This window comes from Eleutherodactylus coqui, chromosome 2 (genome assembly GCF_035609145.1).
Source record: "Eleutherodactylus coqui strain aEleCoq1 chromosome 2, aEleCoq1.hap1, whole genome shotgun sequence".
In the NCBI taxonomy this organism is placed as follows: domain Eukaryota; kingdom Metazoa; phylum Chordata; class Amphibia; order Anura; family Eleutherodactylidae; genus Eleutherodactylus; species Eleutherodactylus coqui.
Window position 1 is genome coordinate 241,413,349 of NC_089838.1, and position 27,080 is coordinate 241,440,428.

Consider the following 27,080-nt stretch of genomic DNA (forward strand, 5'->3'; position numbering starts at 1 on the left):
ACTGGTACTTGCTGCAACATTATGTAAGCTTACGTCCTCTGCATGGCATGGCTCAGAAGCTGAGCCCATGTGTTCTGCAGCGGGAGTCGGCTATGATTGATAGCTGGCCTCCTGCTGCAACAGTGGGGATCCATGATAACACCGATCCTCGCTGTTAACCCCTTATAAGTTGCAATTAATGCTCATCCTGGCATATAAAGAGTATAATGAAGGAGGGTGCTCCCTCTGTGATGTCATTGGCCCACTGCGATGTCATCTTGGAAGGCTGATGAGTTGCCATGGCATATGATTACTAGCAATAATGCATTGCATTACAGCTGTGCTTCAATGTATTTTCATAGTGATCATTCGATCATGGGTTTAAGTCCCCTACAAGGACATAAAAAGTGTGTAAACAAAGTAAAGATAGTAAAACATATGTGTAAAAAAATTGTGATAAAAAAACTCTTTTTCCCAACTTTCCCATCTTTAAAAAAAAAAAAAAAAAAAATACAAAAAAACCTGCAGATTTGGTATTGCCTTGTCCATAACAACCTGTACAATAAATTGAATACACTATTTGTTTTTTTTGGCAAAGACCGTAAAAACAACTGAGCTAAAATGCTTATTTTGTTCATTTTGCTTCCCACAAAATGCAATAAAAATGATCAAAAATGCCCAAATATCTGCATAAATGGTAAAAATAAAAACTACAGCTCATTATGCAAAAAAAGCCCTCAAAAAGCTTTATTGATGGAAAAATTAAAAAAATGTTATGGGAATTTGAATGCAGTGATGCAAAAAAAATTAATTTCCAAAAAAAGGGGTTTTATTGTTTAAAAGTGGAAAAACAAAAAATGTAATTTTGGTATTCTAATCCTTTTTCTCCCTGCCCTACCAAAAATTGTAATAAAGGTTATACAATGCATTATATGTAGCCAGAAAACGGTACCAATAAAAATGACAGCTCGTCATGCAAAAAACAAGCCCTCATATGGCCGTATTGGCAGAAAAATAAAAAAGTTATGACTTTTGAATAGTGGAGATGAAAATCCCTCCAAAAAATTGCCTTGTCTTTAAGCCCAAAATAGGCCATGTCCTTAAGGGGTTAAATATATTACTTAAACTGTACCTTCTCTTGTATTCTGCAGTGCACGTGCTCTGTTGGCCATTTTCAGCTCATCATGGTAGCTGGAGATTGCTATATGGGCCATCTTCAGCTGCTGGCAGGAGCCAAAAATGGCCAACGGACTTCAGGTACTCTTTAAAGAATTTCCACGTTATGTGTTTGTTTACTCTTTCATTATCTCCTTTTTAATAACATTCATATGTTTTGTATAGGTACAAGCAGTTCTAAAGCCAGCTCTACCATTCCTCCTGGACCACCAGTGTATGTGGACTTGGCATATATCCCTAATCATTGCAATGGCAAAAATACTGATATGGAGTTCTTTAAGAGAGTTCGAGCCGCATATTATGTTGTTAGTGGAAATGACACAGCCAACGGGGAACCTAGCCGAGCTGTACTGGATTCACTTTTAGAAGGAAAGTCCCAGTGGGGAGAAAACTTGCAAGTAAGTTTAAATCTTAATTTACTGTCTGTGCAAATCCTTCAAAGAGTTTTCCCACAAATGACACTCAACACACTAGATATGAGATAAATGCATGATCACTGTAGGCTCCCCCAGGAGGATGCCTACAGATCACTATAGTGGTGGTGCCAAGCCCCCATTTCTAAGAATGTAGTAGAGGTCAAGCATGCTCACTGCAGCTTCATTCAAAGTTTATAGAACTAATGGAGACAGTTGAGTACAATGAAGAGTGTACTTTAGAAGAACTGTCCACTTTGGAAATCCCTTTTTGTTAGAAGGTTCCCCTATTGAGAAACTGATTACAAGATCTCCACTTCTAGAACCCCTGTGATCAATTCAAATCTGTAGGACAACCCGAAAGCAAGATGCACTCTCCTCTAGAGACACATGAGGGTATTGAATTAGACTATTAACTGAGAATTCTCTAATGCGTTTTATGAAACAGACAACTGTTTTGACCCTTTCAGCAAGTTTTAGCTTTCTTGACCAAGCCCCATTTTTAAAATCTGACATGTGTCACTTCATGCGGTGATAACTTTGGAATGTTTTTACTTATCCAAGTTATTCTGAGAATGATTTTTCATGACACATTGTACTTGATAGTAGTGGTCAATTTTGGTTAATGTGTTTTGGGTTTATTTATAAAAACAAAAAAATTACAAAAAAGTTTGAAAAATTAGTTTTTAAAATTTTTATTTTTTTCTGTTTGCAAGGCTGTATTCACATGGTTTTCCAATGGGTCTATTTACATGGGCGATTTCACTCTCGCAGCAACGCTACAAGACGGAAAAATTACAGCATGTTCTATTTTTGTGTGAGTCTTGCATGAGAATAGAACATGCAGATGTTAGGTCTCCTGCTCAATGCACAGCACACGGACACGGTGTTCATGTCCTGTGTGATGCAAGTCACTCCTGAGAATTTGCCTGCGTGAATGCATCTAAGGCCTCCTTCCCACGAGCGTGACGGGCTCCGCAGCGTAATATTCCGCTGTGAAGCCCGTCACGGCGCCCCCCAGAGCCCCTATACTTACCTGCGGGAGATAGCGTGAAATCGCTTCCCCGCCCACCGCCGCGCGTCACCGCCCGTCACCGCCCACCACCGCCGCGTCACCGAGCGTGTCACGTGACGCGGCCGGCCGCGTCACGTGACGCGGCCGGCCGCGTCATTTGGCGTCAGATGACGCGCGGCGGTGGGCGGGAAAGCGTTTTTTCACGCTATCTCCCGCTGGTTACAGCGGGAGATAGCGTGAACGGACGGCTTCCATTGACTGCAATGGAAGCCGTCAGTGCGTACAGCCCGTCCTCACCCGCAGAAAATAGAGCATGCTGCGGGTGAGGACGGGAGAAATCGCGGTGCGTAATTCCGCGGTGGAATTACGCATCGTGAGCATTGTGCTATTAGGTTCAATAGAACCTAATAGCAGCGGGCAACGCAGCGGATTTTCGCCGCGAATTACGCGGCGGAAATCCGTTCGTGGGAAGGAGGCCTAAAACAGACACTCACATCACACAAAATAGTTAACAAATGACATTTACCATATGTACACTTCATATATTTTTTGGGATGTCAGAAAACTTATAAGTACAGAGGCAATTTTTCCAAAACCTATTTTTAAAAGACTGATTTAGTTTTGAAGTGACTTCTAGAGGCCTATATATTAGAAACCCCTCCCTACAAATTACTGTATTTTAAAAACTATACTATTCAAAATTTTTAAATTAGTATTTAGAAGGTCTGTTTAATTAGAACTAGAACAATATGGAAAGGGAAGTGAAAGGCCAGGTAAAAATATACAGCTAAGGGCTAATGGCCACAGCCGGATTTCTGCCGCGTTTTACACGGCGGAAATCCGTGGCATTATGCTGCAGCTATTAGATTCTATTGAACCTAATAGTTCAATGTTCTCATTGTGGAATCCCACCGCGGGATTCCACAGCGCGAAAGAAACAGCAGCATGCTCTAATTGCCGCAGGAATACGCCCCGCTGGCTTCCATTGTAGTCAATGGAAGCCGTCCGTCACGTTATACTTCCGCTGTGAGTACAGTAGAAGTATTGCCCACCACCGGCCGCGTCATCCTGCACTGCCGACGCGTCATGCGCTGTACTGCGCATGCCCGCCAGCTTGAGGGACGGGGATAAACCAACGGATCTGGGAGGTGAGTATGAGGGTTTTGGGGGGGCACCGTAGCGGACTCCGCTGTGATGTTCTGCTAGCGGAGTCTGCCACGGCCGTTGGCATGAGGACTAATTATCACATTTGAGAACCTTGATATTAGAAGTGGAAAGAAAGAACAAAGACAAAAAATTCAGAAGGAAAGTAGAGGAGCAAGAGACACAGATCACAAACTACAATGTTTCTACACAAATGCACAGAGCATGGGAAACAAACATAGGGAATTGGAGCTCCTAACACAGAAAGAGAAATATGATGTCATAGGCATCACGGAAACTTGGTGGAATGATACACGATTGGAATACAAGGCTTGAAGGATACAACTTATTTATAAGAGACAGATCTAAAAAAAGGGGAGGAGGTGTTGGGTTGTATGTTAGGAAAACATTAATCTCCACAGAGACTCAAGTTGCAGAGCGTCGTAGTTCTGTAGAAACTGTTTGGGTAAGAATACAAGGAGAGAACAGAAAGGACATCATTGTAGGCATTTACTATAGGCCACCTGGACAAGCTAAAGATATGGATGAACTCTTTCTACATCAGATGGCCAAGCTCTCAAAAAAGCATGACATAGTGATTATGGGACATTGTAGACATTTGGTGGCAATCTCTCTCAGGTAAAACTAATGGATCCAACAAATTCTTATCCGCTCTTGCTGACAACTTTATATTCCAAAGGGTAGAAGAGAAAACAAGGGGATCTGCGATCTTGGACATAATTCTTACCAACAGGGAGAAAATGATTTAGGAAGTAAGGGTGGCTAGGACCTTAGGAGGCAGTGATCATGCTATCCTTAAATTTTGGATAAAAAAGGGAGGAAGACCTGAGAAAACTCAGACCTTAAGGTTGGATTTTAGAAAGGCAGATTGTAGCCCCTTAATGATGCGGGCCCCTTTTTTCCCATTTTTGTTTTTTCCTCTCCCCTTTAAAAAAATCGTAACTCCTTTATTTATTTATTGACGTCGCTGTATGAGGACTTATTTTATGCGGGACGACTTGTATTTTTTAATGGTGCTATTTACCATATATTGTACTGAAAAACTATAAAAATTTTTTTACGTGGAGTAAAATGAAAAAAAAAACGACAGTCCGCCATCTTTCAGTGCGTCTAGTTTCTACGGCGCACAAACTGCAACAAACATGACATGATTACTTTATTGTATGGGTCGGTACGATTACTACAATACCAAACTACAGGTTTTTTTTTGCTGTACTACTTTTATTTTTTTCAAAGACATTTAATTTTTAAAATTATTTTCTGCCTCCATTTTCTGCACGCAGTAACTTTTTTATTTTTCCGTCAACATAGTTGTGCGAGGGCTCATTTTTTGGGCGATGTCCTGTAGTTTACGATAGTACCGATTCGAAATAAATGCAACTTTTTGATCGCTTTTTATTGCATTTTTTTTGGGAGACAGGGTGACTAAAAAAGTGCATTTCTGGCGTTCCCTATTTTTTTTTCGGACGACATTTACCGTGTAGGGTAAATAATGTGCTACTTTGATAGATCAGACTTTTATGGATGCAGCAATACCAAATATGTATTTTTCTTTCACGATTCAGATGGTTTTTAGATATGGCAAAAGGGGGGTGATTTAAACATTTATTACTTTTTTTTTTACAATTAATAAAACTTTATTGGTCTTATTTTTACTTTTTTTTTAGCCCCCCTAGGGGACCACAACTAGCGATGCTTTGATCACTCCTGCAGTATGTCATACTGTGATTTGACAAGCAGTCTATCAAGCCATTCCCATACCATGACACCTTTACGGCTCCCTGGGTTCTCATGCGGGGGGGCATACGGCACCCCCGAATGTCATTCGGGGGATTTAAATGCCGCTGTCAGAATTGATCGTGGCATTTAAAGGGTTAATGGACGCGATCGGCAGTGCGGTCGATTGCAGCTATTGCCCGCGGGTGTCAGCTGTAGTAAACAGCTGACGCCCACACTGTATGAAGAGAGGTCGCCGCCAGCCTACCATACGGGCTGGTGCTGCTGCCTTTTATTATTTTGGTTCCTGTCTGGGATTCTTTGCAAAAGGGAGAAAGTGAATGCTGTTCTGAACGACTATAAGCTTTACTATATCTAAAACCCCTTACTATTCTATACTATTAACAATCTATAAACTCTGACAGGGCTCTATTGCAGCTATTACCTGTTCATGCTGCGACATATGGGATCCTGATGAAACCCTATATTGACGTTAGAAACGCGTTGAACCCTGAATTTGATTTCGAACATTGAACTTTGATAATTTATTACTAAAAGAACCCTGAGCATAATATTATACTATTGAAAGAAATCCCTTATGTAACTTTTCAGGTCCTTAATTTTGGATCGCATTATTCGCATAGTCACCGCTATAGGTTCTGGGCTCTTTCTGCCCGATAGACCTATATGGTGGGTGTTTGGACAAACTGTTATGAACAGAGTCCTTTACAATTTAGGAGGATCCATACAATATTATTGGATCACAGGAACTATAGTTAAAAGGATATACGCTATCTTTTCATTATCTAAAGTGTCCTCACTTGAACCTGGATAATACAAGCTGGAATTAAGGACAGCGTATTCCTTTCTTTTAAGGGGCTATATATAATTTTTGAATCCCCCCTTTTCCAAGCCCCTTCCACATCTAAGGCGCATTGGCAAGACAATATACCTCTGGTATTTTGTTTTCTGTTTGTCTGTGTTTGTACAAAGTCTTTTTTATATTGATTATTAAAAGTTATGTTTTAAGAGTTGACAGGAATCTCTACTGTTAAAAAGATTTAAGACCATCTAGGTGATTCTGCTGCCCCAGTGAAATTATTCTGCAAGTCAGTACAATTACAGAGATCTTACTACTTTTGCACAATCAAAACTTCTTTCACAGAAAAAAAAATGTTTTTTTTCTTTTTTGCATTGCTGTAATTTTTTTTTTGTTTTCCACATATGGAGTTGTGTTAAAGCTTGTTTTTTGTGGGATGAGTTGATCATACAACTTTTTGTCTCTTTTTATTCTGTTTTTTGGGAGGCAGTAAGGGGGTAAAGGGACTTTGTTATTTGTATAGCACCAACTTATTCCGCAGCGCTTTCAGGTAATTTATTTATTATTCCCCACCAAGATGGGTACTCATTTTACCGACCTCAGAAGGATGAAAGGTTGAGTCGGCCTTGAGCCGACTACCTCAATCATGTGGGGATTGAACTTGCAACCTTCAGGTTGTGAGCGAGAGTTTAAGACTGCATACTGCTGCCTTAACACTCTGATTAAAATCGGCCATTCACAGTTATTCTTTTTTTTCCACGCTGTGCACTGCATGAGATAGGTATCATAATCACATTTTGAATGCGGAAATTCCAATTTTGTAGGGCTTTTTTTTTTTTTGACATTTTTCCCACAGTAAGGCCTTAGTCAGACGGACGTTTTTTCACGCGATTTGCGGATCGCATGTCGGATGCGCATGCGCAAATCGCGTGACCGGGGGCAAAAAATCGCGGGAAAAATCTGCACCTAGCCGCGTTAATCGTCGCAGCAAAACGCCCGTCTGACCGGAGAAAAATCGCTGTGCGCATCAAAATGCGCATGAAACTTAGACTGGCCGGCGAAAAAAATGATTTTGGTGCGCACATAAAACGCCGAACGCAGATAGGCGCGATCTGCGAATCGTCGTGTCCTATAATTTATCGCATATCCGCATAAAAAGCGGACATGTGACCGATACCATAGCGAACCATTGGTTCTATATATGCGCAAATCGCATGCGCAAATCGCGCGAAAAAACGCCCGTCTGACTAAGGCCTACGGGTGGCTTCACACGAGTGTGTTTATGTGTGTACAGTTGTGCGCACAAAAACAGGCATCCATTAGAACCATTGGTTCCCTACGGTGTGTTCACATATCCGTGTTTTACAGGCATGCAAATGCACATACCTGCAAAACATAGGACATGCGTGCACCATAGGTCCGTGGTGCGCATCAATATTCCCCAGTGGGGAGACCCCTTATCACTGAACACTGTGACAGCACTGTCACAGTGATCAGTGCCAAGAGGACTCCCCGCAGGGAGTAAAGAATCCCTTGCCACAGCTCTCACAGCTGTAATAGCTGTGGCAAAGGATTTCTTTATCCCCGCGGGAGTAAAGAATCCCCCGCCACAGCTGTGACAGCTCTGGCAGAGGATTGCAATGTTCTCCCATTGCTTTCAATGGGACTGACACTTCTGCAGTCCCATTGAAAGCAATGGGCTGCTAGCAAGCCATCCCTAAAATGTGTTAAAAATAAAAAATATATATACTCACCTCTCCTCAGCTCCTGGGACTCAGGCGCGTTTAGCCTGTCTTCTCCCTGCACTACTCTGAAGCTCTTTCAGCAGGTGGGTATTTAAAATCCCCGCCTGCTGAAAGGGCTGTATTTGATTGGCTAAGCGCTCAGCCAATCACAGGCAGCTCTCAGCCATTCATTGAATGACAGCTGAGTGCTGCCTGTGATTAGTCACAGCACTCAGCCAACCACAGTCAGAACCTGGCCATTCATTGAATTCAGAGATGATGAAATCCTCTGCCACAGCTGTGACAGGGAATTCTTTTCTCCCCGCGGGGAGTCCCCTTGTCACTGAGCACTGTGACAGCTGAGTGAATGACAGCTGAGCGCTGTCTGTGATTGGTCACAGCACTCAGCCAATCACAGGCAGCGCTTGGCCATTCATTGAATTCTACCCTGAAAATCACTGCAGGAGCTACTGGCAGCAGTGGTGGCCCCATTGAAAGCAATGGCAGAACATCACGATCCTCTGTCACAGCTGTCACAGGACGGACCTATGGTGCATGCATGTCCTATTTATTTCAGGTGCGCGCGTTTGCACGCCTGTAAAACACGGACATGTGAACACATGATAGAAAAGCAATGGTTCAAATAGACGCGCAATTTTGTGCACGCGTATGTGCACGCATAAACACGCGTGCGTGAATGAGGCCTAAAGTTTTATTTTTTGCGGGACGTCATGTAGTTTCTATTGGTTCTATTTTGGTGTTCATTTAACGTTTTGATCTCTTTATATTTTCTCTTTGAGACAAGATGGCCAAAAATTCTGGTGCATTTCTCTGTTTTCTTGTTATCGCTCATACTCGTATTGCATTATACTTCTATCTGACAGGCATGCCTTCACAGGCAATCAGTTATGGCAGCTCTAGGAGCATTCAGAAGAACCCAGACTGCCATGGCAAACAAATGGAACCTTGCAATCTCATCGCGGGGTGCTGTTCAAGACCCTTGATCATTGATTGGAACATTTAAATGCCACTATTAGAATGCTAATTGTGGCTGTTGTGGTGGGTGTCAGCTGTCAAAGATGGCTGACAATCGCCATGTATGGAGTAGGATCGGAAGCCAAACCCAGCTCCATACAAACACTGCACGCCCAGAACATAATTGTACATCCTGGTGTTTACAGAGTTTACAAACCATTTTGTGTCTATTCCAGCACAGCAGCACTTATCTGAAGCTATCTTTTACTATATATTACTTATGCATACATACATTGGACAAGGTGTTGGTAGATATATACACACACATTCAAACGCTACATACACCCATCATATATACACATGCAAGTACAGATCTATATCACATACCCAGTATATTATATACAGAGCCATGAGATACACAATTCACTGCACACATGCATACACAGCAGCATCCAGTCAGCCCTTTGACTTCACATAACAGAGGCTGATCTGTGTCATCCACAACTCCCGTCCCCGGTCTGCATATATCCCTATTCAACACCACCTCTACTCGAGCCAACCTAAACAACCAATCACCGTGAATCAGCAAAACCAAATAACCAATCACTGTGAATCAGCCAACTCAAATAACCAATCACCGTGAATCTGCCAACCGAAATAACCAATCACCATGAATGAGTAAATCCAAACAACCAATCAGGTTGCGAATGGTGTGGAGATGGGGTGTAAAAAGCTAATATGCTCCCCGGTCTGTATAGTCTCTATATTTTCCTTCTTTCTCCAGTGTAGATCTAGCTCTGATTGGTGTGGAGCTGCAGACTGACAGCTGCTCTACACCAATCAACAAAACCAGGCACTGTTTGGGATCAGCAGGCATAGGGAAGAGAAGGACGCAAGAGACCTGTAGCTGTGTCTCCTGAGGAATGTCTTCTATCAGAATATGTGCGACTGGGGAAGAGCTGAGCACCTATCAATAGTGACAACCATGGTGGGTGCTGGAGACCAGACCTCCACCGGGCAGGGTAGCAACTGGGGTGCTGAAGGATGTCAGGGGACCATAAAAAAAAGTTAAAAAAAATGACTGGCTGCTCCTGGGTCCTTTCTCTTCCTTCCTGGACACTCTAGGCACTGGACCTCCTGTGCCTCGTGGCAAATACGGGCCTGCCCCTCTTGCTCCAATGCTGATAAAATTTTGTCCTGAAACCGGAGGTTCGCTTTAATTTTTAATTTAGTAGGGCTGACATATTAATGTATTTTTACCAGTTCTCTAATATATATATACACTGAAAATATGTGTGAAACTGCAGTGCCAGATTTTGTGAACAGGGTGTCAAAGTTGCATCATTTATGAAAATTTTCTGACACTTCTGTACTTAAAAGCTCAAAGTGTAATGATTCACGAACACTTTTCATAGCATTCAGTCAGTTTATTTACATAGGCAGCAAGATAAAAGCCCAGAGGATCAACACTCTGGCAGACTGACTGTTTCACACTATTTGCACTTTGGCCAGAACAACATCTGCATGGAGTTTGTATGTTCCCTCCTTGTTAAAGGACTTTTGTAGGAGTTGATGTTTGGGAACAAACAGTCAACCGAATGTTTGTTCACCCAATCATTGGCTCTTACGAAGGTGTTGACTATCAGGTGATCTTTTATACAGCACCAAAAATTATTGTTGTTAGCAGCATATCTCCCCATGTAAACAACTATGAAAGTGTATGGGCGATGATCAATCATATTAATGATCATTCGTCCCTATGCAATCATGAGTCTGTGTGAAGGGGCTTTAAATCGTTGTTAGTATCGTTGATTGGCGCTCATCATCTAGCTCATATTGAGCCACATAAAAAGACCCTTAGTGTGGGTTTACTCCAAGTTCTCTGGATTCCTTCCACACTTCTAAAGCATACTCATCAGTTAATTGGCTTCCTATGAAATTGGCCATACCATATGTATCTGAGATACAAAAATGTTTTTAAATAACATTAGAAGGAAGTAATCTTCATGGTGCTTATAGTTTAGGTGACAGGAGGTCTGAGGAGCTGTGTCTTATACTCAACTAGTCCCCTGTTTCTGCATTGCCCCCAGCAAAGTCAGCACATGCACAACAAGCACCCCCATAGAGATAAAAAGGAGTGTGCGGGCACAGCCTTCTGAAAAAAATCAAGCTTGCAGTGCATGCGCTGACTTTGTTGGGGGATACTACAGGAATGGGTCAGTATGAAAATAGGTGTCACGATTTTGGCGCTGGATTGGATTGTTGGGTGGTAGCCAGCAAGGGGGGGGGCAATATGGTCAGGCAAGTCGGGGTTCGGTACACAGATAGGGTGATGCAGTATAGAGGATTCAGCAGAGACGTAGCCAGGAACAAGCTGATGGTGAGTACATAAAGGACAATAGCCTTTTAAAGGAAGACCGGTAGAGGTAGGAGCTGGTTTAAAGGCTGAGGGCTCAGAGCACAATAAACACGCACTGAAATAGTGGCAGGGCCAGGCTTTTAAAGTGTGCCTAATCAAGGGAACGGAGTAGAGCCAGACAGGGGAATTGGATTACAGGGGCAAGGAACATGAAGCCAGGTTTATGCAGGGGAGCTATCCAAAGGGCTGGATAGCTCAATAGGAAGAGCTTCCACCTTGAGTACAAATTCTCCCAGATTTGAGTCCTGACAATAGGCTTCCTGGACCCTAAGTCACCTAAACTGTAAGCAACACAACTTAGGTTCCCTTCAAATTTTTGTTGATCCAAAACATGCAAATGATAATGTACATTAAATATAAAGTGTACAAATAGATATGTACATATGGTAACATTCTGTTAAATTATGCATAACAAATCATTTAAGTCTTGCATCAAGGATTGCATTTGGTACTGCAAAATATGATTGCAACAGTAAATAAATTAGCTATAATAAAGCTTGATTCTGTTTAGAGATGAGCGAGCACGCTCGGATAAAGCAGTTACTCGAGTGAGCGTGCTCGGGGGGGTCGGCGGGGGTGAGCGGTGGGCGGTGGGGAGAGAGAGAGATCTCTCTCACTCTCCCCCCCACCCGCTACCCCATGCCGCCCGTGGCTCACCCCCGCCCCCTGCCGTCCCCCGGGCACGCTCAGACCAGTAAGCAGTTACTCGAGAAGAGCGATGCTCGCTCGAGTAACTGCTTTATCTGAGCGTGCTCGCTCATCTCTAATTCTGCTGCATCTGTATTTCTGTGCCTTGATGCAGTGGTCAAGCAATTTGTCATGGGCTTAAATCCTCCTTATGATTCCTGAAATGAACAGTTGAAGCAAAACTGATACACTTATAGCTAAGACAAGTCAGTGCATGACACAGGGATTTAAAGAACACCAAAATGAGAACTGTACTGTACTTGGCATGGCAGCATCTACCCATGGTTCTCCCAAGAGTACTGCATACATGTAAGAGTGCTGAATGTGTATTGGACATTTCTTATGAGTAGATCATTAATTGCTTTGTATTTCTTCTTCCAGGTGACATTGATCCCAACACATGACACAGAGGTGACACGTGAATGGTACCAGCAGACCCACGAGAAACAGCAAGAACTTAATATAATGGTGTTAGCTAGCAGCAGTACTGTAGTGATGCAAGATGAATCCTTCCCAGCATGCAAAATAGAGTTTTAAGCATCATGGCAGTCACTAACATGTCCATGCGTACTTTGTGTTTAGGTATGTGTCCAGTCTCAGCCCAGTTCTCTTCTAAATCTAGTTTGTACCTGTAAGGTCGGCCTTGCCAAACCATGTCAGCTTTATAGCCAGCTTTATACTGGCTGATTGTTGGGGAAGGTATATTAAACAGAACTTTTCCAGCATTGAACACTTACATGAATTAGAAGATAAATGGCGCTTCTGGAGTTTATTTAGGGAAACTTTCTTAGAACAATTTGACACTTTTACAATGGAGCATTACATGATCTGTATAATACCTCTTATGTTTCCATACCATTAGCACCATGATGAGAATGCAGAGAAGAATGGATTGTTATAGATAAGTATGTTCAAGAGGACTGGGTTAGGGCTAGACATCTATGCGCAGTAAGACACCCCTTCAGATTTAGGGTAATGTGCTTTAGGGTGTATAACACTAGACCGCCGTGCAGTTTGTGGGTGCTGTAAATAGATAGCTTCTATATTATACATTAATCTGCAAATTGAAAATTGCTTTTCTAGAACACAACACAAGGAAAAGGTCTAAAAGTATCTTACAAGCGGATTAATGACGTACGTAAAATAACAACAAAATAGACTCCAAGTTCGGCAACAAACCAAAGTATTTAACGTTACAAGAAATGTCTGCACAGGAGGTACTTTTTATGTGGAGCTTTGATTCCGTTTTCAAATCACTATTGCAGGACCAAAGAGGCATGTGTGATCTGTGCTGGCCTAAAGATGAGCTTAGAGAAACATGGCAACTTTTTTTCAAGCAATGGCACCACCATTACCTATAGACTATATCTAATACTGTAGCCCCATTGACTTAAATGGAGTTGAGCTGCAATGTCACACGTAGACACTGGGCAGGAGTGTCACTGTTTCTGGAAGAAAGTAGCAATGTTTTTCTTTAATCTTCTACAGCTCCTTTGTAATATATAATACAATGTAGCCAGCATTACACATAGGGATCTTAACCACATTCCTTAGAATCTATCTTACAAGCACCATTACTGCTACAATTGGAAACCGTGATGTCCGTGAAGATGTCAATATAAAAAATAGTAATGGAAATTATTTGCCTATGCAAAATGTTCCAATTGTAGCAGCTCTGTGTGTAGATGAATTTTGGGAAATGATCTGACGAGGGCAATGTGTGCCTATATAAAATAATGCCATATAAACCCTTGTAACATTTCTATGCCTGGTCCTGCATGAAATGAGACGTCAGAGCAATGAAGCAGAACCTCTGCAGAAGTAGGTAGTGAGATGGTTGGCATGTATGAACCTACATAGTAACATAGTCGTCTTCTGTTCTCAGCAAAACTTACACCAAAATGTTCCCAACGCAGATTTGATGGTCTTTGAGAGGCTGTAAAAATGAGAATTAATATTTTTTCCTCTTGTGTTAAACCCTGTATTATATTACACACAATTAATGGATATTACCATATACCATTGTATAAATGGAGAAGAGCAGTGGGAAATTGATTGATATTAAATGTGGAATAACTGGACTGAGAGATCTCCCAGTGTCAAGAACAATTGTTATTTTTGCACAATTATTTATGTCAGCTTCCAGAATGTAAAGGATCAAACTGTTTACCGGTAGCCTCACTAGGTGGTTGTTTGCCAATTAGAACAAGCTAGCCTCGATCTTCTAACATAGAAGCCCCCATTTCCTCTTTAGTGTACATAGCTGAATGTTCACCTTTTGCTGTTGCATGTTCTATGATTGGCATTTGGAACAAATTCCAGATATTGCCAATGTGGCAGCCCAGCAATCGATAAAGGAGATTGCCGGCAAGAAGCGTTTTGTCGATGTTCGTCACTCTTGCTCATCTAAGCTGTATGAATTGTTGATTATAGAGATAGGCAAAGATCTCTTATTTAGCCAACTATGGAAGCTGCTACACACTCATAACACTTTTATTTGTCTTTTTGTTTACACTTTAGTTTTCGTTCGCTGCCGTAGGGAGCAATTTGCCTTACAAGAAAACACTTTGATTGCTGAACAAAACCATTGCATATCAATGGGGAATTTTGCTGTCTAATTTATATATTTATTTTTTATGATCAAAGCTTAGCTATATGTTATTAATTTATGGGTCTAACCGTACACATTATTTGTATTATATACCATAGATGCATTTTAATGTAGTACAATGAAACGATTCAACCACTGGTCTCCCAGAAAAGCCAGTGGCTTAACATTAGGAATACTGTGTTATAGACTGATAGTAGCTCTTTACATATAACACATCCAAGCTTCAAAGGGAAATACTGTTGAATCATTAGGTCATCGCTTTGTGATAGAACAAAACTAGATAGAAAGAGATGCTTTATTCCAGATTTTGCACTAGTGTCCATAGATTAAAACCCTTGCAGTTTTGCACATATAAAATAGCGTCCTTTGATGAATATCCTGGTGTTTAAATGTATTAAGCTCAAATTTACCTAGATAGCCAGGCTTTTTTGTAGAAAAAGCAAAATGTTATTTTATAGAATAAAATATTTAATTATCCAATATTCTTAACAGTAAAGCGGAAAGATGAACATAAGGGAAGGGGCCCATGTATGCAGGGTGGTTCAGAAGTCAGGCTCACCCTGAATATCTTGTAAATATAAAGAGATGCAAGTAGACATACTGTAAAAGTGTGCAAACGGAGTGGAAAAGAAATTTATGACATTGTGTAGCATATTCTGTAAATTTGCAGTAGTTACATGCTCAAAGTGCAGCTGTAACAAAAAACAAAAATAGAATTAAGATACTTTCTTCACATCAGTGTTTCACGTCCAAAATCAACCATAACTTGAAAATGGTTACAGGTATTGAAAAAAAGGACTACATCTATCAATTTCTGATAAAATTCTACTCTTATATCATGTATCTCATAACCCCCTTTCCATTCAAGTTTCTTAGGCTGAATCCAAGATGGCCAAAGGCCACCACCATAGTGCTAAAAAGTTTTTCCCACCTATCTAAGTGTTCTACAAAGTTTCCTATTTGAATCTTTTTTTTATTCAGAAGATATTCCAGGTGGCCCTGAATTTTGAATTACGCTGTACAATGTAGGTAAAGGTAAAGTTCCCTGGTGCAAGAAGCTGGCCTAGTGATCAGCTGAAAGCTGCTGTGCTACTTATGTAGCCCCTGGCAATTGGGTTTTATGCAAGGGGAATGTACTATTATATAGCAGCCATTCAAAAGAACGGATGGGCTTGGTTTGTCAGGGCAACACTCCTTTCTGACTCATAGGGGAGTCACAAACTAGGAACTCCTCTCTATGATATCCATACGGTCAATAGGGCAAATGGATAAAGGTTGTCACCATGAAGCAAGCCATCAACGGTAACAAATGCAGACAAGGCCTCTGATTGGTTTCTATGGGCTACACCACTCGTTGCGGCCAGCAGTAGTTTTTATACTACACCCCGTTGTTTCAGTTTCTTCTAAATGATGATCATGTGCTTTTATGGCTGACATTTGTGAAGAGTTTAGTGTTGAGTGACTGATTGTGTTTGTTGTGTAACAATAGAAGTTGGTTATTCTACTGGTCCTGTGCTTTAGTAATGCAGCACTATGACAATAATGGGAATTAAATGTGATGGGATGGAAGTTAGTTACCAGCTTCCATTGGTCTATGTGATCGGTAATCTGTATATGTGTTTAGACCCAACAAGCCAAACGTCCAGAATGTTTTTTCTCAGACCCAAATTAAAGTTGTCAAACTTTAGATGACTTAGGGTATACATTGAATGTACTGTATGGAGGATTTGTTTGCTATGCTGAAGAGCAGTCTCTTTCTGGAATGTGTTAGTTTGTGAATGTCCAGTCTTTATTTTACAATCCTTCTTTTATTTCCTTGTCTTTTCAGTGCTCTATCTGCACATTTTTGCTATCACTACATTGTATTGTTGTACAGGAATGGCATGCATTATTTATTTGAATGAAGCAGAATCATAAAGGATGCATGCGCTGCGCTGTATTTCCCATGCCCGTCCTGATGAACCTGTGTATATGTTCCATTTTTTATTGACGTGGATGTTTGACCTACAAGCCCCACCTACTTGCTGCAATGCTTGTGGCTCTACGCCAGCTACATAGGTGCCTGGATGCCTAGCGCACTCATTGGATGACGACCCAAAAGGAACACGCTAGAGCACAGCCATTTCCTTCGCTCACATCTGTACGAGTGTCTAGGCAGAATAGAAATGCACTAACAAAATATGAGATACGAATGTTACTATTACTCTCTATAACTTGAATTCTACAATGAAATGACTAAGAACAGGATGACTGTGTTCACTTAGAAAACTGCCTTGCACATGACAATACTGAATGGAAAATATTACAAACACACACAAAAAAATGATCTTTTAAAGAAGAATGTAACCATAATTCACTTAGACCTTTTCATCCTTATTTGTGTGCATTAAACAGTTGACTTTTTGGTTTCCCTTTAAGAAGCTTTTCAACATAGTAAAATGACTACAGTTTACCAAATCTAGCTTCTCTTTGCTACCTTTTGATGCATTTTGGCAGTTTTGTAGCATAAAAACCAGAAGGCCATTCTAGGTCGTCCTGGTCTACACAAAAGAAAGACACCCAAGACATGCAAGGACAAGTCAATGCTCAATGCCTCTGCCATCCGGTGGAGACCAGAGACCATGATGGCATTCAGAGGGCAGAGCCTGTAACCTTGATGGGCTGTATTCACTAACATGTATCACTATGAATACAGATTACCTGTAAATCCATAACTGTCATTACAACATAACATATAGGTGATATATAAAATAGAAACACGTAAAATCAGCTGTTGCTTGTTTCTGCATGTGGACTACAGGGAGTTATACTCCTGTATGTAATAGATAAAACTAAAATATAACTATTTTACAACAATATAAAAAGTGAACATGTCTTAATTGTATTGAAAATTGCAACCTGTATTCCTGATAGCTTCTTTCTACGTTGAATGTTGTATAAATAGACCCGACTTTTCATTCTTCTCCCTTTATGTTCCGCAGCGTTACTTATAAACTTGTTTCCCGAAAAGGTTCTGTTTTGTTCTGTTCATTAATTTCTCCTATCTGTGTGCAATATTCTGTCCTTCTGAACTTCTGTACATGGAAACGCCTGAAACTCTAACAATAAAACTACATTAATAGATCAAATATGTGCTTACTTGCCTTATTTTTACATTTATTTTTTTACTTTTTCTTTTGTATGATCTGGCATGTAACATTTTATAATGGGCTTGGTTAGAAAAATTAGGAATGCAAACTGTCCACAGAAAGTGGGTTTGCTCCACAGTCTATGACTTGCATGGTTCAGGGAACAAGATGGAGTTGGTGTAGGCTGGGCAATAAACAGAAGGGCAGTGACTGGGAAACATTGATCTAGGGGGCACTTTGTCCATTAGTGATTTAGAGAGCATTATAGCTTGTTATGAACAAACAAAGGGCATCTTAAAATTCAACCCATCTGCCCATTTTTTCCCCCAGACAAGAGACATCTTCTTACAGTTGCAATCAAAAGTCTTCAACTGCCATTGCAAATTAGGTTTATTTGCTAAATTTACAAACTTTAAGCTGCTTTCAAAAACAAAAAATCAAACAAGAACAATTTAAATAACAACACAACTAATATAACAAGTGGTTTCTCCCAATTCAACACAAAATGCTACTTTTAATGACTACCGCAGTCTCAGAATTATTTGATTGCATGTTAGAAATATGGCTAAGGGCCCTTTTACATGGCCGATAAATCATTTAGATTCCCGCATCCACTGATAATCCGAACAAGTATTGTTTAGTGTAAATCGATAAATTATGCATGCAGAAAACTTAACGATGTATCAGCCCATGTAAACAGGTCGTCATTCATCTATGAACGATGGCCTCTTTAATGTGAATGAAGGCGGCCAGACCAGAACAAATCCCCAGCTCACCCAGCCTCCATTCATTTAGCAATGCTTGTTCCTGTGTAAAGACACAGGAACGAATATCGCTGGGTTGACCTGTTTGGCATCTGGGCCCAACAGATCATTCCGTGTAAAAGGGCCCTAAGTCAAAAGCATGTTCAAAAAGTTCAAAGAAGAGATCATTGCCTTGCCTAAATAAGAGAAAGGATGCAAAAAGAAAGGAAAAGCACTGAATGTTGGTAGAGTAGGATGCATAGTGGAGATTTATGAAACTGTGTAAGGGTATGTTGACGCAGCGGAATTCACCGTGCAATTTGCCATCTCTAAAAACTGGGGGAAAAATGCGTCTTTCTGACACTGATTCACTCAAAAATATAGCTCCGTGAATGAGCAAATTCTGTGTGTGGATTTCTGACTCACTTCTTGACACAGAAACTCGTAGAAATGCTATTTTACTACATTGGAATTCCGCACAAGGATTTTGCCCATTGACAGGGCTAGATTTCAACACATCCACGCCAAAAACCACGTCAAAAAGACGCAGATTTTGGCGTGGTTTTTAGAAGCTGAATTTGCATGGTAATTCTGCAGTGAATTCTGACTTGTGAAGGTACCCTTACGCTGCAGATTTTGGTGTGGTGCCACTCTAAAAAACGCATCAAAATCTGCACCATTTGGTGTGGAATTTGACATGTTCTTTTTGTGTGGATCCACTGCAAGTGAAAGGGTTCACTTCTGAAATTTTTCATCGCAGAAATGAAGCAGATGCTGAAAAGAACGCCCTGCTTACAGTGGAGCATTTCAGTGGCTCAGTGATGCTCTAAATTAATTACCGATCATCACAGAAAGAACAAGAGACACAAACTGTGTGAAATCACCCCTATGTTGTTTCCAAAGAGCCCCACTCAGTTTTAACTTTATTAATAGTACCAGCAGACAAAGAGAGTATAGTGGTCTATAATGGTGGACCACTTTCCTGAACTTAACAAATCTTGACAAAGTTTAGTGGATAATTATGTGACTCATCGCCCACAACATCCTAGTAAAGGAATACAGACACGATGACCAAATATGGTCTCTAGGGAATGTTCAAATCAGTCATTACTAGAGTTGAGCGAACATACTCTGCCGAGCTTGATGTTCATTGTAGTATTAGCATACTCGAAGGTGCTCGTTACTCGAATGAGCATCAAGCTGTGTTCGACACCGCCCCAGTTTGTGGCTCCTCCCCACTGTGACGTGTCTGTTTTGGCCCCTCCCCGCCAAAACGCAGCGCGTGTTATTGGCAAATTTTTTGTCTGGCAGGCAGGCAGGCAGGGAAGAGAGAGAGAGAGAGAGAGAGAGAGAGACGAACCTAGAAAAAAAAAAAAAAAGCTCGGCATCTGGCGTCCCACATACAATGGGGTTCATTACTCGAGTAGAGCTCTCGAATTTTACGAAAAGCTCGACTTGAATAACGCGGACTCGAGCATTTGGGTGCTCGCTTATCTCTAGTCATTACCTAAAATAGCTCTTAACCGATGAATGACTAGTGTACAGTCATCGTAATACTTTCAAATCTTCCTCCCTTTTTATTATATTTTTATTCCCAACCTAGGTATATCCCATGGGCTAGTCCCACAAGGGAGACTTCAGTGCCTCGCCTTCCTGGAGCTAGCCTCTAGGGAGGACCTTTCTTCACTTTTCATTCCCCAATTTAAGAACTCCTCTGGGTTAGGAAAACCTTGAGTACTGAATGAGGCAGATTTTAGTTGTGACAGGGGGTGAGCATCTTCACATGGGTGTTGCCTAGGGCATACAACTTTGGTAACTCATTTGATTTGTTTCTTACACATTGTAAACAAATAATATATATATACATGTAAAATCTTAAGGCTGGGTTCACACATGGTGTATTCCCGTCGGAAATCTTGCAGTTTGGCCGCAGCAAAAACCGCGAGATTTCCGCCGGGAGAACCGCCATGAAAAAAGCTGCGGCGGCTTTGAAGCGGCCCGTCCGCTCGCTTTTCCGCTTCTCCCATAGAGGAGAGCGCGGCCGCGACGAAAGTAAATAATAAGCAGACATGCCGCATCTTTTGAAACCGCGGCAGCCGCGGTTTCAGCCGGACTTACCACAGCGGATTAGCCGTCCCGTGTGGACGAGATTTCTGAGAAATCTCGTCCACATGGCTGGTTAATCCCGAGATTAGCGGCCGCGGGCGGATTTGCCGCGGCTGAATTCCACGCTGCAAATCCGCCCTGTGTGAACCCAGCCTAAAAGCATAAACTGCTAATCATAGCAATAATATCTAAAGTAAAGCTTGAACTGTACCTAAATCAGGTCACCTAGATCACATGTGTCAAACTCAAGGCCTGACAGCAGGCAGAAGAGCCTCCTCTAGATCAGAGGGTCTGGAGCTGTGCCAGGAAGATGCACCGGTGCCCTGTGGACTTGTTTACTGCCTGGGTGGCTATCAGGATCACGGCCACCATCTTGCTTCTACACTGTGGTTCCCTATCATTCTCTATTACTTCAGAGGATACTATATTGACATATTACCTGACAGTAGCTTTTTAGCTATATTCTTTTCTGTAGATGTGGTGAGATGGTAATACAGTGTGTTGGTCAGGTACCTTTATCATTTTACCTGGATTACTACAGGCACAGACAATACCATCTTGTACAAACCACTGTTGCAACACCTTTCACTAGTGAGTTGGTCCGGGGCTCAAATGTGACATCATAAAGTAGAGCATTTAGGGGAGGCACAGGTGTTACCTTTCCTCCCGAGTCCCCTCTTAGTCCCCTCCCCAACAGAGAGATATCCACACCTGGTTCAGTTTCAACAAGGTTAACAGCCATTCCTTAGGGCCTGAGGAGTTGTCTCCTTGGTATGAGTCTGGACAACAAAGACTGTGCTTTTCAGATTGGTTTACCCAAGGACCCCACAAAGCTTTTGCTATGCCAATGGGCCCATAATTGTGGGCAATACTGAAAGAGTACCTGGACCTTGTATGTAGATTATCTATTATTTTTAGGCATCAGTGATTTACATGCCTCAGTGAGTGCCTGGCATCCTATGTGGGAGTGCTCATCGTAGTAGTACTTTGCCTTGCATGGCCAGTGCAAGCCAGGAGCTGGGTGGGCAGCAGCAGTAGAGGGCACAGCTTCAGTGCCGGCACCGCTTTCAGCGGCATGTGTTCGTGGGGGATGGGAGGATGAGGCAGGAGGCCGAGCTCAGGAGGGCACATCTGCAGAAGCAATCAGCTGCTGGGGGGCGATTCCTTATACTCAGGACTGCCAAACCATGTCTCCACCCATTATTCTGGTGGAGACATATGACACCAGTACCATGGGTTCATACATATCTCTGTTTTTTCCGCGTATTTCTCGTGCTCCCAACCAAATAGAACATGCTCTATTATTGTGCACCAAAAGTCTATGGGTGATGCACAAATCCACATGCAATATGCAAGTTGGTGTGTAAAAAACTGCACAAATACGCTTGCAAAAAGAGCACATCTTGAACTGATTAGGCTAAATACCCATTTAAAATGTGGCGTCTGTGTGTCATGCATAAGCAAAAGAACATGCTCTGTGTGAGGGAAAAATACAGTAAAATGCGCTGACATGCACATAAAAAAGCCTCATATGTAGCGCAAATACAATACGGTGAGGTGTGCGCAGTTGTGCATGTGCGCGTGTGAAGGAGCTCTAAGACCAGCTTCACATGGCTTAAGAGCATTTCTCCAATGAAAACATGTGGCGTATTTCGCCCACAGACGCATTTATTTGTGTGCACATTTGCGAGCAAAAATAAATGCGCACAAAATGACATTGATATTGTACAAATATGCGCCTTCCTCTTTCTCTCCTTCTCTCCTCCCTTCATTCTCTCTCTCTCCCTCTTTTCAAAATCAACACAAGGCGCTGACCCATGATTACTGGGCTGTATTGCTGACTGCAATACTGAAGGGCAGAGAAGTGATAGCTGGGCATGTCTGCCGCCCCGGCACTCTCACTACGCATGTCCAGTTGTCAAGTCTGAAGTCTCCTGAGTTGCATTGAGAGCCCGATCTGAGCTCTCGCTGTGCATGCCCAGCTGGAAATCTGCTGAGCTGAGAATCCAACCTCTGCGCAGAGGATTACAGAGGCTTGGATGTCACCGGAAGCACTAAAGTGCTACTTCAGGAGTCACGTGATCGGCTCTGCGGGGAGACGAACACATGCATCTTCATCTGGTAAGTATATTGAAAAATCTCTTCTATGTGGATGATTGTTTAGAAAATTAATTATTGTTTGTTCCCCGGAGTAACCTTTCAATTAGGATATTTTTAAACGTTTCAATTATTATTTGTACCCTTATTTTTGAGGACATTATGCCAATTAATAAGGTTAAGGGCAACACTAAGCTGATCGAATTTGGCCTTCTTAAAGTTTAGTATTTTCATAGCTCGCCTATAAAACTCTCTCTTGAAGATCAAATTAAAATGTATTATATTATGGTCACTATTTCCTAGGTGCCCCCCAACCTCCACCCTGTCATTCCGTCAGGTCTGTTGGTTAGCATTAAGTTCAAAATGGCCGTGCCTCTAGTCGCATCCTGTACAAGTTGTGTAAGGTAATTATCTTTAGTAATTGACAGAAAGTTGTTACCTTTATGAGATCCGCAAGTTTCAGCTTCCCATTTTATATCTGCATAGTTAAAGTCCCCCATAATTATTATCTCATTGTGATTTGCTGCTTCATTTATTTGCTTCAACAATAGATTTTCAGTATCTTTTGTTATATTTGGTGGTCTATAGAAAACCTCTATGAGAATTTAGTTGTTGTTTTTCCCTCCATGTATTTTCACCCACAGAGACTCCACATGCTCATCTTCCTCCCATATATATTCCTGTAATGTGGGCTTTAAACAGGATTTTACAGAAAGACAAACCCCTTTCCCTTTCCGTTTTTTACGATCCCTTCTGAACAGACTATAACCCTGTAAGTTCACTGCTCAATCACAGCTTTTCATCTAACCAGGTCTCTGTTATCCCCACTATGTTGTAGTTTTCCTCAGATATTATTACTTCTAGTTTGTCGACTTTATTGGTCAGACTTCTAGCATTAGTCACCATGCAGTTTAGAAGATTTTGCAGTGTGAAACCAACCACAGCATGTTCTAATTGCTGCAGGGAAACACGCGGCCGGCTTTCATAGTAGTCAATGGAAACCGGCTGTAACGCTATACTTCCGCTGTAGCACAGTGGAAGTATTGCGTGAAAACACATTCCCGCCCACCGCAGGTGTCATGCACTGTACTGCGCACATGCTCCGTTTCAAGGGATGGGAAAAGAGCGGTGGATCCAGGAGGTGAGTATAAGAGTTTGGGGGGCCCCGTGGCAGACTCTGCTAGCGGAATATGCAGCATGGGCCTTAATCCCAGGTCACTGTCTACACTATCTTTTTCCTTATCTCTCTGTTTGCCCTCTCCCAGTCTCTAGTTTAAACACTCCTCCAACCTTCTAGCCATCTTCTCCCCCAGGCACAGCTGCACCCCCCCCCCCCCCCCCATTGTGATGCAGCCCATCCCTACGGTAGAGCCTATAGCCAACAGCAAAGTTAGCAAAGTTCTCCAGGAACCCAAACCCCTCCTTCCTACACCAACTCTGGAGCCACTTTTTTACTTCCCTAATCTCCCTCTGTCTTTCTGGTGTGGCACAAGGTACAGGTAGTTCTTCAGAAAATACTACAAATTGCCTTCTTACTGTTTTAGTATCATAATTCAATAGTATTCAAATAAGTAAAACCCAATATATTGAATATACCATGTATCTGTGTTGTACACACATCAAGGATAAAGCTATATATACATGGTATATTCTATATATTGGGTTTTACTTAGAAAAACAATTAATAAATAGCAACAATAGAAATAGTAACAGTAAATAGCAAGTGATAATATATATATATATATGCATACACACACATTCATACACTCAAATGGAGATACACCTCTCCTAGGTTATCTTTGTTAAGGAGGGGCAAGACTATTATATCAGAAAAATCTATTTTCCTCCCTCTCCTTACATCACTTAGCTCCACCCCTTTGTGGTCTGGCTAACTGTTTGGGCGTGTCTTTCTCAGTCTATGCCCAGGGGCCAAGTGGTATACATAAACCATATAGCTTATACAGACAAACAACAAATATGGACCCTTCACATATACACACAAACATTTACAAAAATAACAAATCTACATTATTAAACAAGATCAGATTTGACAACAATGATATCTTATCTTTTGTGCAGTAATGTCACAGATTCTACTAACTCAAATATTTCTCAACATACACTTTGCTGTCTGGATATAGTGCACGCATCCCTCCCACTGGAATACAGCTTATCTCTTAAAGACAATGGGAAAAAAATAACTGCTTCTAGTAAAATAACAGCATTGTAAAACAGATTTCACAGTTTTCTTTCTAATTTATACATACTCTAACCAAAATCTTACATCTTTTCAAGCAGAGACGTTTATATGCAGCCCTTGCAAACATTCTCTAGCTATCCACATCCAAATATCCATTCTTTGGCATACCCATCTTTTGGCACTACTAATATACACATTTGATCTGAGCATGACCTCCACTGGGCTATCTTCTTTGTCCCTCAGACATCTATTTACCCATCCAAGATGAGCTACAAATATTATTCTCTGAAAGATTGCTTAACAAACACTTCCCTGATGTCTTTTAATTCACTAATTTGGAACTCTTGCTGCAATTGTCATTCCCAGAATGACTAACTACCTACAGAAATTTCCCTGAAGTCTTTTAATCCACTATTGGACTTCTAGACTCCAATGCAGCAATTGGATAGCCCTGAGACTAAATAAACACAAAACTATGAGTATGAACCTGAAACCTTCGACACTATGTACATGTATTCAGCACAGATCAATCTCCAACGTGTTACATGCATTTGTACAGAGTATTTACATGCACTAACAAGTCCAACCTGAAGCATAGGCTCCACTTCTTATGACCCAAATTTACTAGACAAAAGTGATTTTTTTTTCCTATTCTAGCAGTCTGTCTGTCAGGACATACAGGGTTACTGAGAACAGCTACATTCCATATGAAGTCATTATCTCTGCAGGTAGCTTAGGGAGTGGGAACAGAATGGTAATTTTAACTGATAAATTCTTTGTTCTGCCTGTGAATCTTCTAACAATAGACGGGATGTTATAAATACACACACAAGTCTACAAGGGTAACTAATTGGCATCCTGAGTAGAAGCATTAGGGGCACTGGGCTGGAGATCCAGGGCATATGCATTGCTAGTGATGCCCCTGACTATGAGTAAGAACCAAGGGGGAATTTATTAACGCTTCTATACCAAAATTCTGCTGTTAAAAAGTTGCAAAGTTTATTGCAAGGCTCACTTGCAACAAAATTTGTGACTTTTCTTGTTTTTGCACTGGCCTTACCACTTTCCCAAAAAGAACTGTGCCTTGTCTGGCAGGACATTGCCACCCCGGACCAACAGATTAATGTATAATTTACACCAGAAACTTGGGTAAATTAGGTTAGAAATGTATGGTCTGGCAGAAACTGGGGTAAATTAAGTTAGAAATGTATGCCAGGTCAGATCTAATGTACATTTTTGTGTTGGTGCATGGAGATGCCGAAATGCATCTAATATATGAAGAGCATCAAAGAAAGATTTATATACTTAGTCCCTCATTGAAGTCAGAATATCTGATCACCACCACTATAACACAGCCAATAAGGCAAATTATCTTGATATTACCCCAATTAAAACGTAACTTTTATTATAAAACGTAAGACCATTTTGTTTATATGTATTAAAATTGCAGACTGTGTTTGCACTGTACTCAAGCTCCCTAAAGACTGCTGCATAACCAGAGTGTGCTATATTCCCTACCGGATATCTTTTCATTATAGCCTTGCCCTGTGAGGATGCTGCTGCTGTGAAACATGACAGGGGGCTATAATATCTCTGCATTTTAGTGGCAATTAGCGTCTGCACACTAATATATACAGATTATCCAGTGGGGATATAGTACACTCTAGTTATGCAGGAGTCTTTAAAGGGGTTGTCTCGAGGAAGCAGTGAAATTTTTTTTTTTGCCCAGTCCCCCTAATTAAGCATACATTACTAAGCTCCCCTGTAAATGACTTTTCTAGCTGGTTTGTACTTACAGTTCCAGCGTTTCAGCAACTTATAAAAAGTTTCCCCAAGATGGCCGCCGGCTCTTTTCCCATCGCTTGCTGTAGCCCGACGTGCGCGCTCCCGAGACGCTACCAGCTGTGTCTCCCTGACAACCAGACGCCCCGCAACCGCCGACCGGACCCCGGGATTGAACGCGGCCGACCAGTCACCCACCGCCAGGCAGCAGGTAACCGGCGCTAGGCCCCGACTCCCCCGCGCTAGCCCCCGGCTCCCCCACGCTAGCCCCGGCTTCCCCGCGCTAGCCCCAGCTCCCCAACGCTACGCCCCGGCTCCCCAGCGG

General features: G+C 41.7%; 1 protein-coding gene across 1 annotated transcript in view; it reads left to right on the top strand.

Moving 5' to 3' along the window:
* The window catches only part of MAP1A (microtubule associated protein 1A), a 32,284-nt gene extending 14,457 nt beyond the window's left edge, over window positions 1–17,827 (top strand). Inside the window, exons 4-5 of the mRNA XM_066592703.1 lie at window positions 1,321–1,553; window positions 12,470–17,827. Coding sequence (XP_066448800.1) covers window positions 1,321–1,553; window positions 12,470–12,625 — 389 coding nt within the window. The 3' untranslated portion in view covers window positions 12,626–17,827. The remainder of the gene's footprint in view (window positions 1–1,320; window positions 1,554–12,469) is intronic.
* Window positions 17,828–27,080: the final 9,253 nt, after the last annotated feature.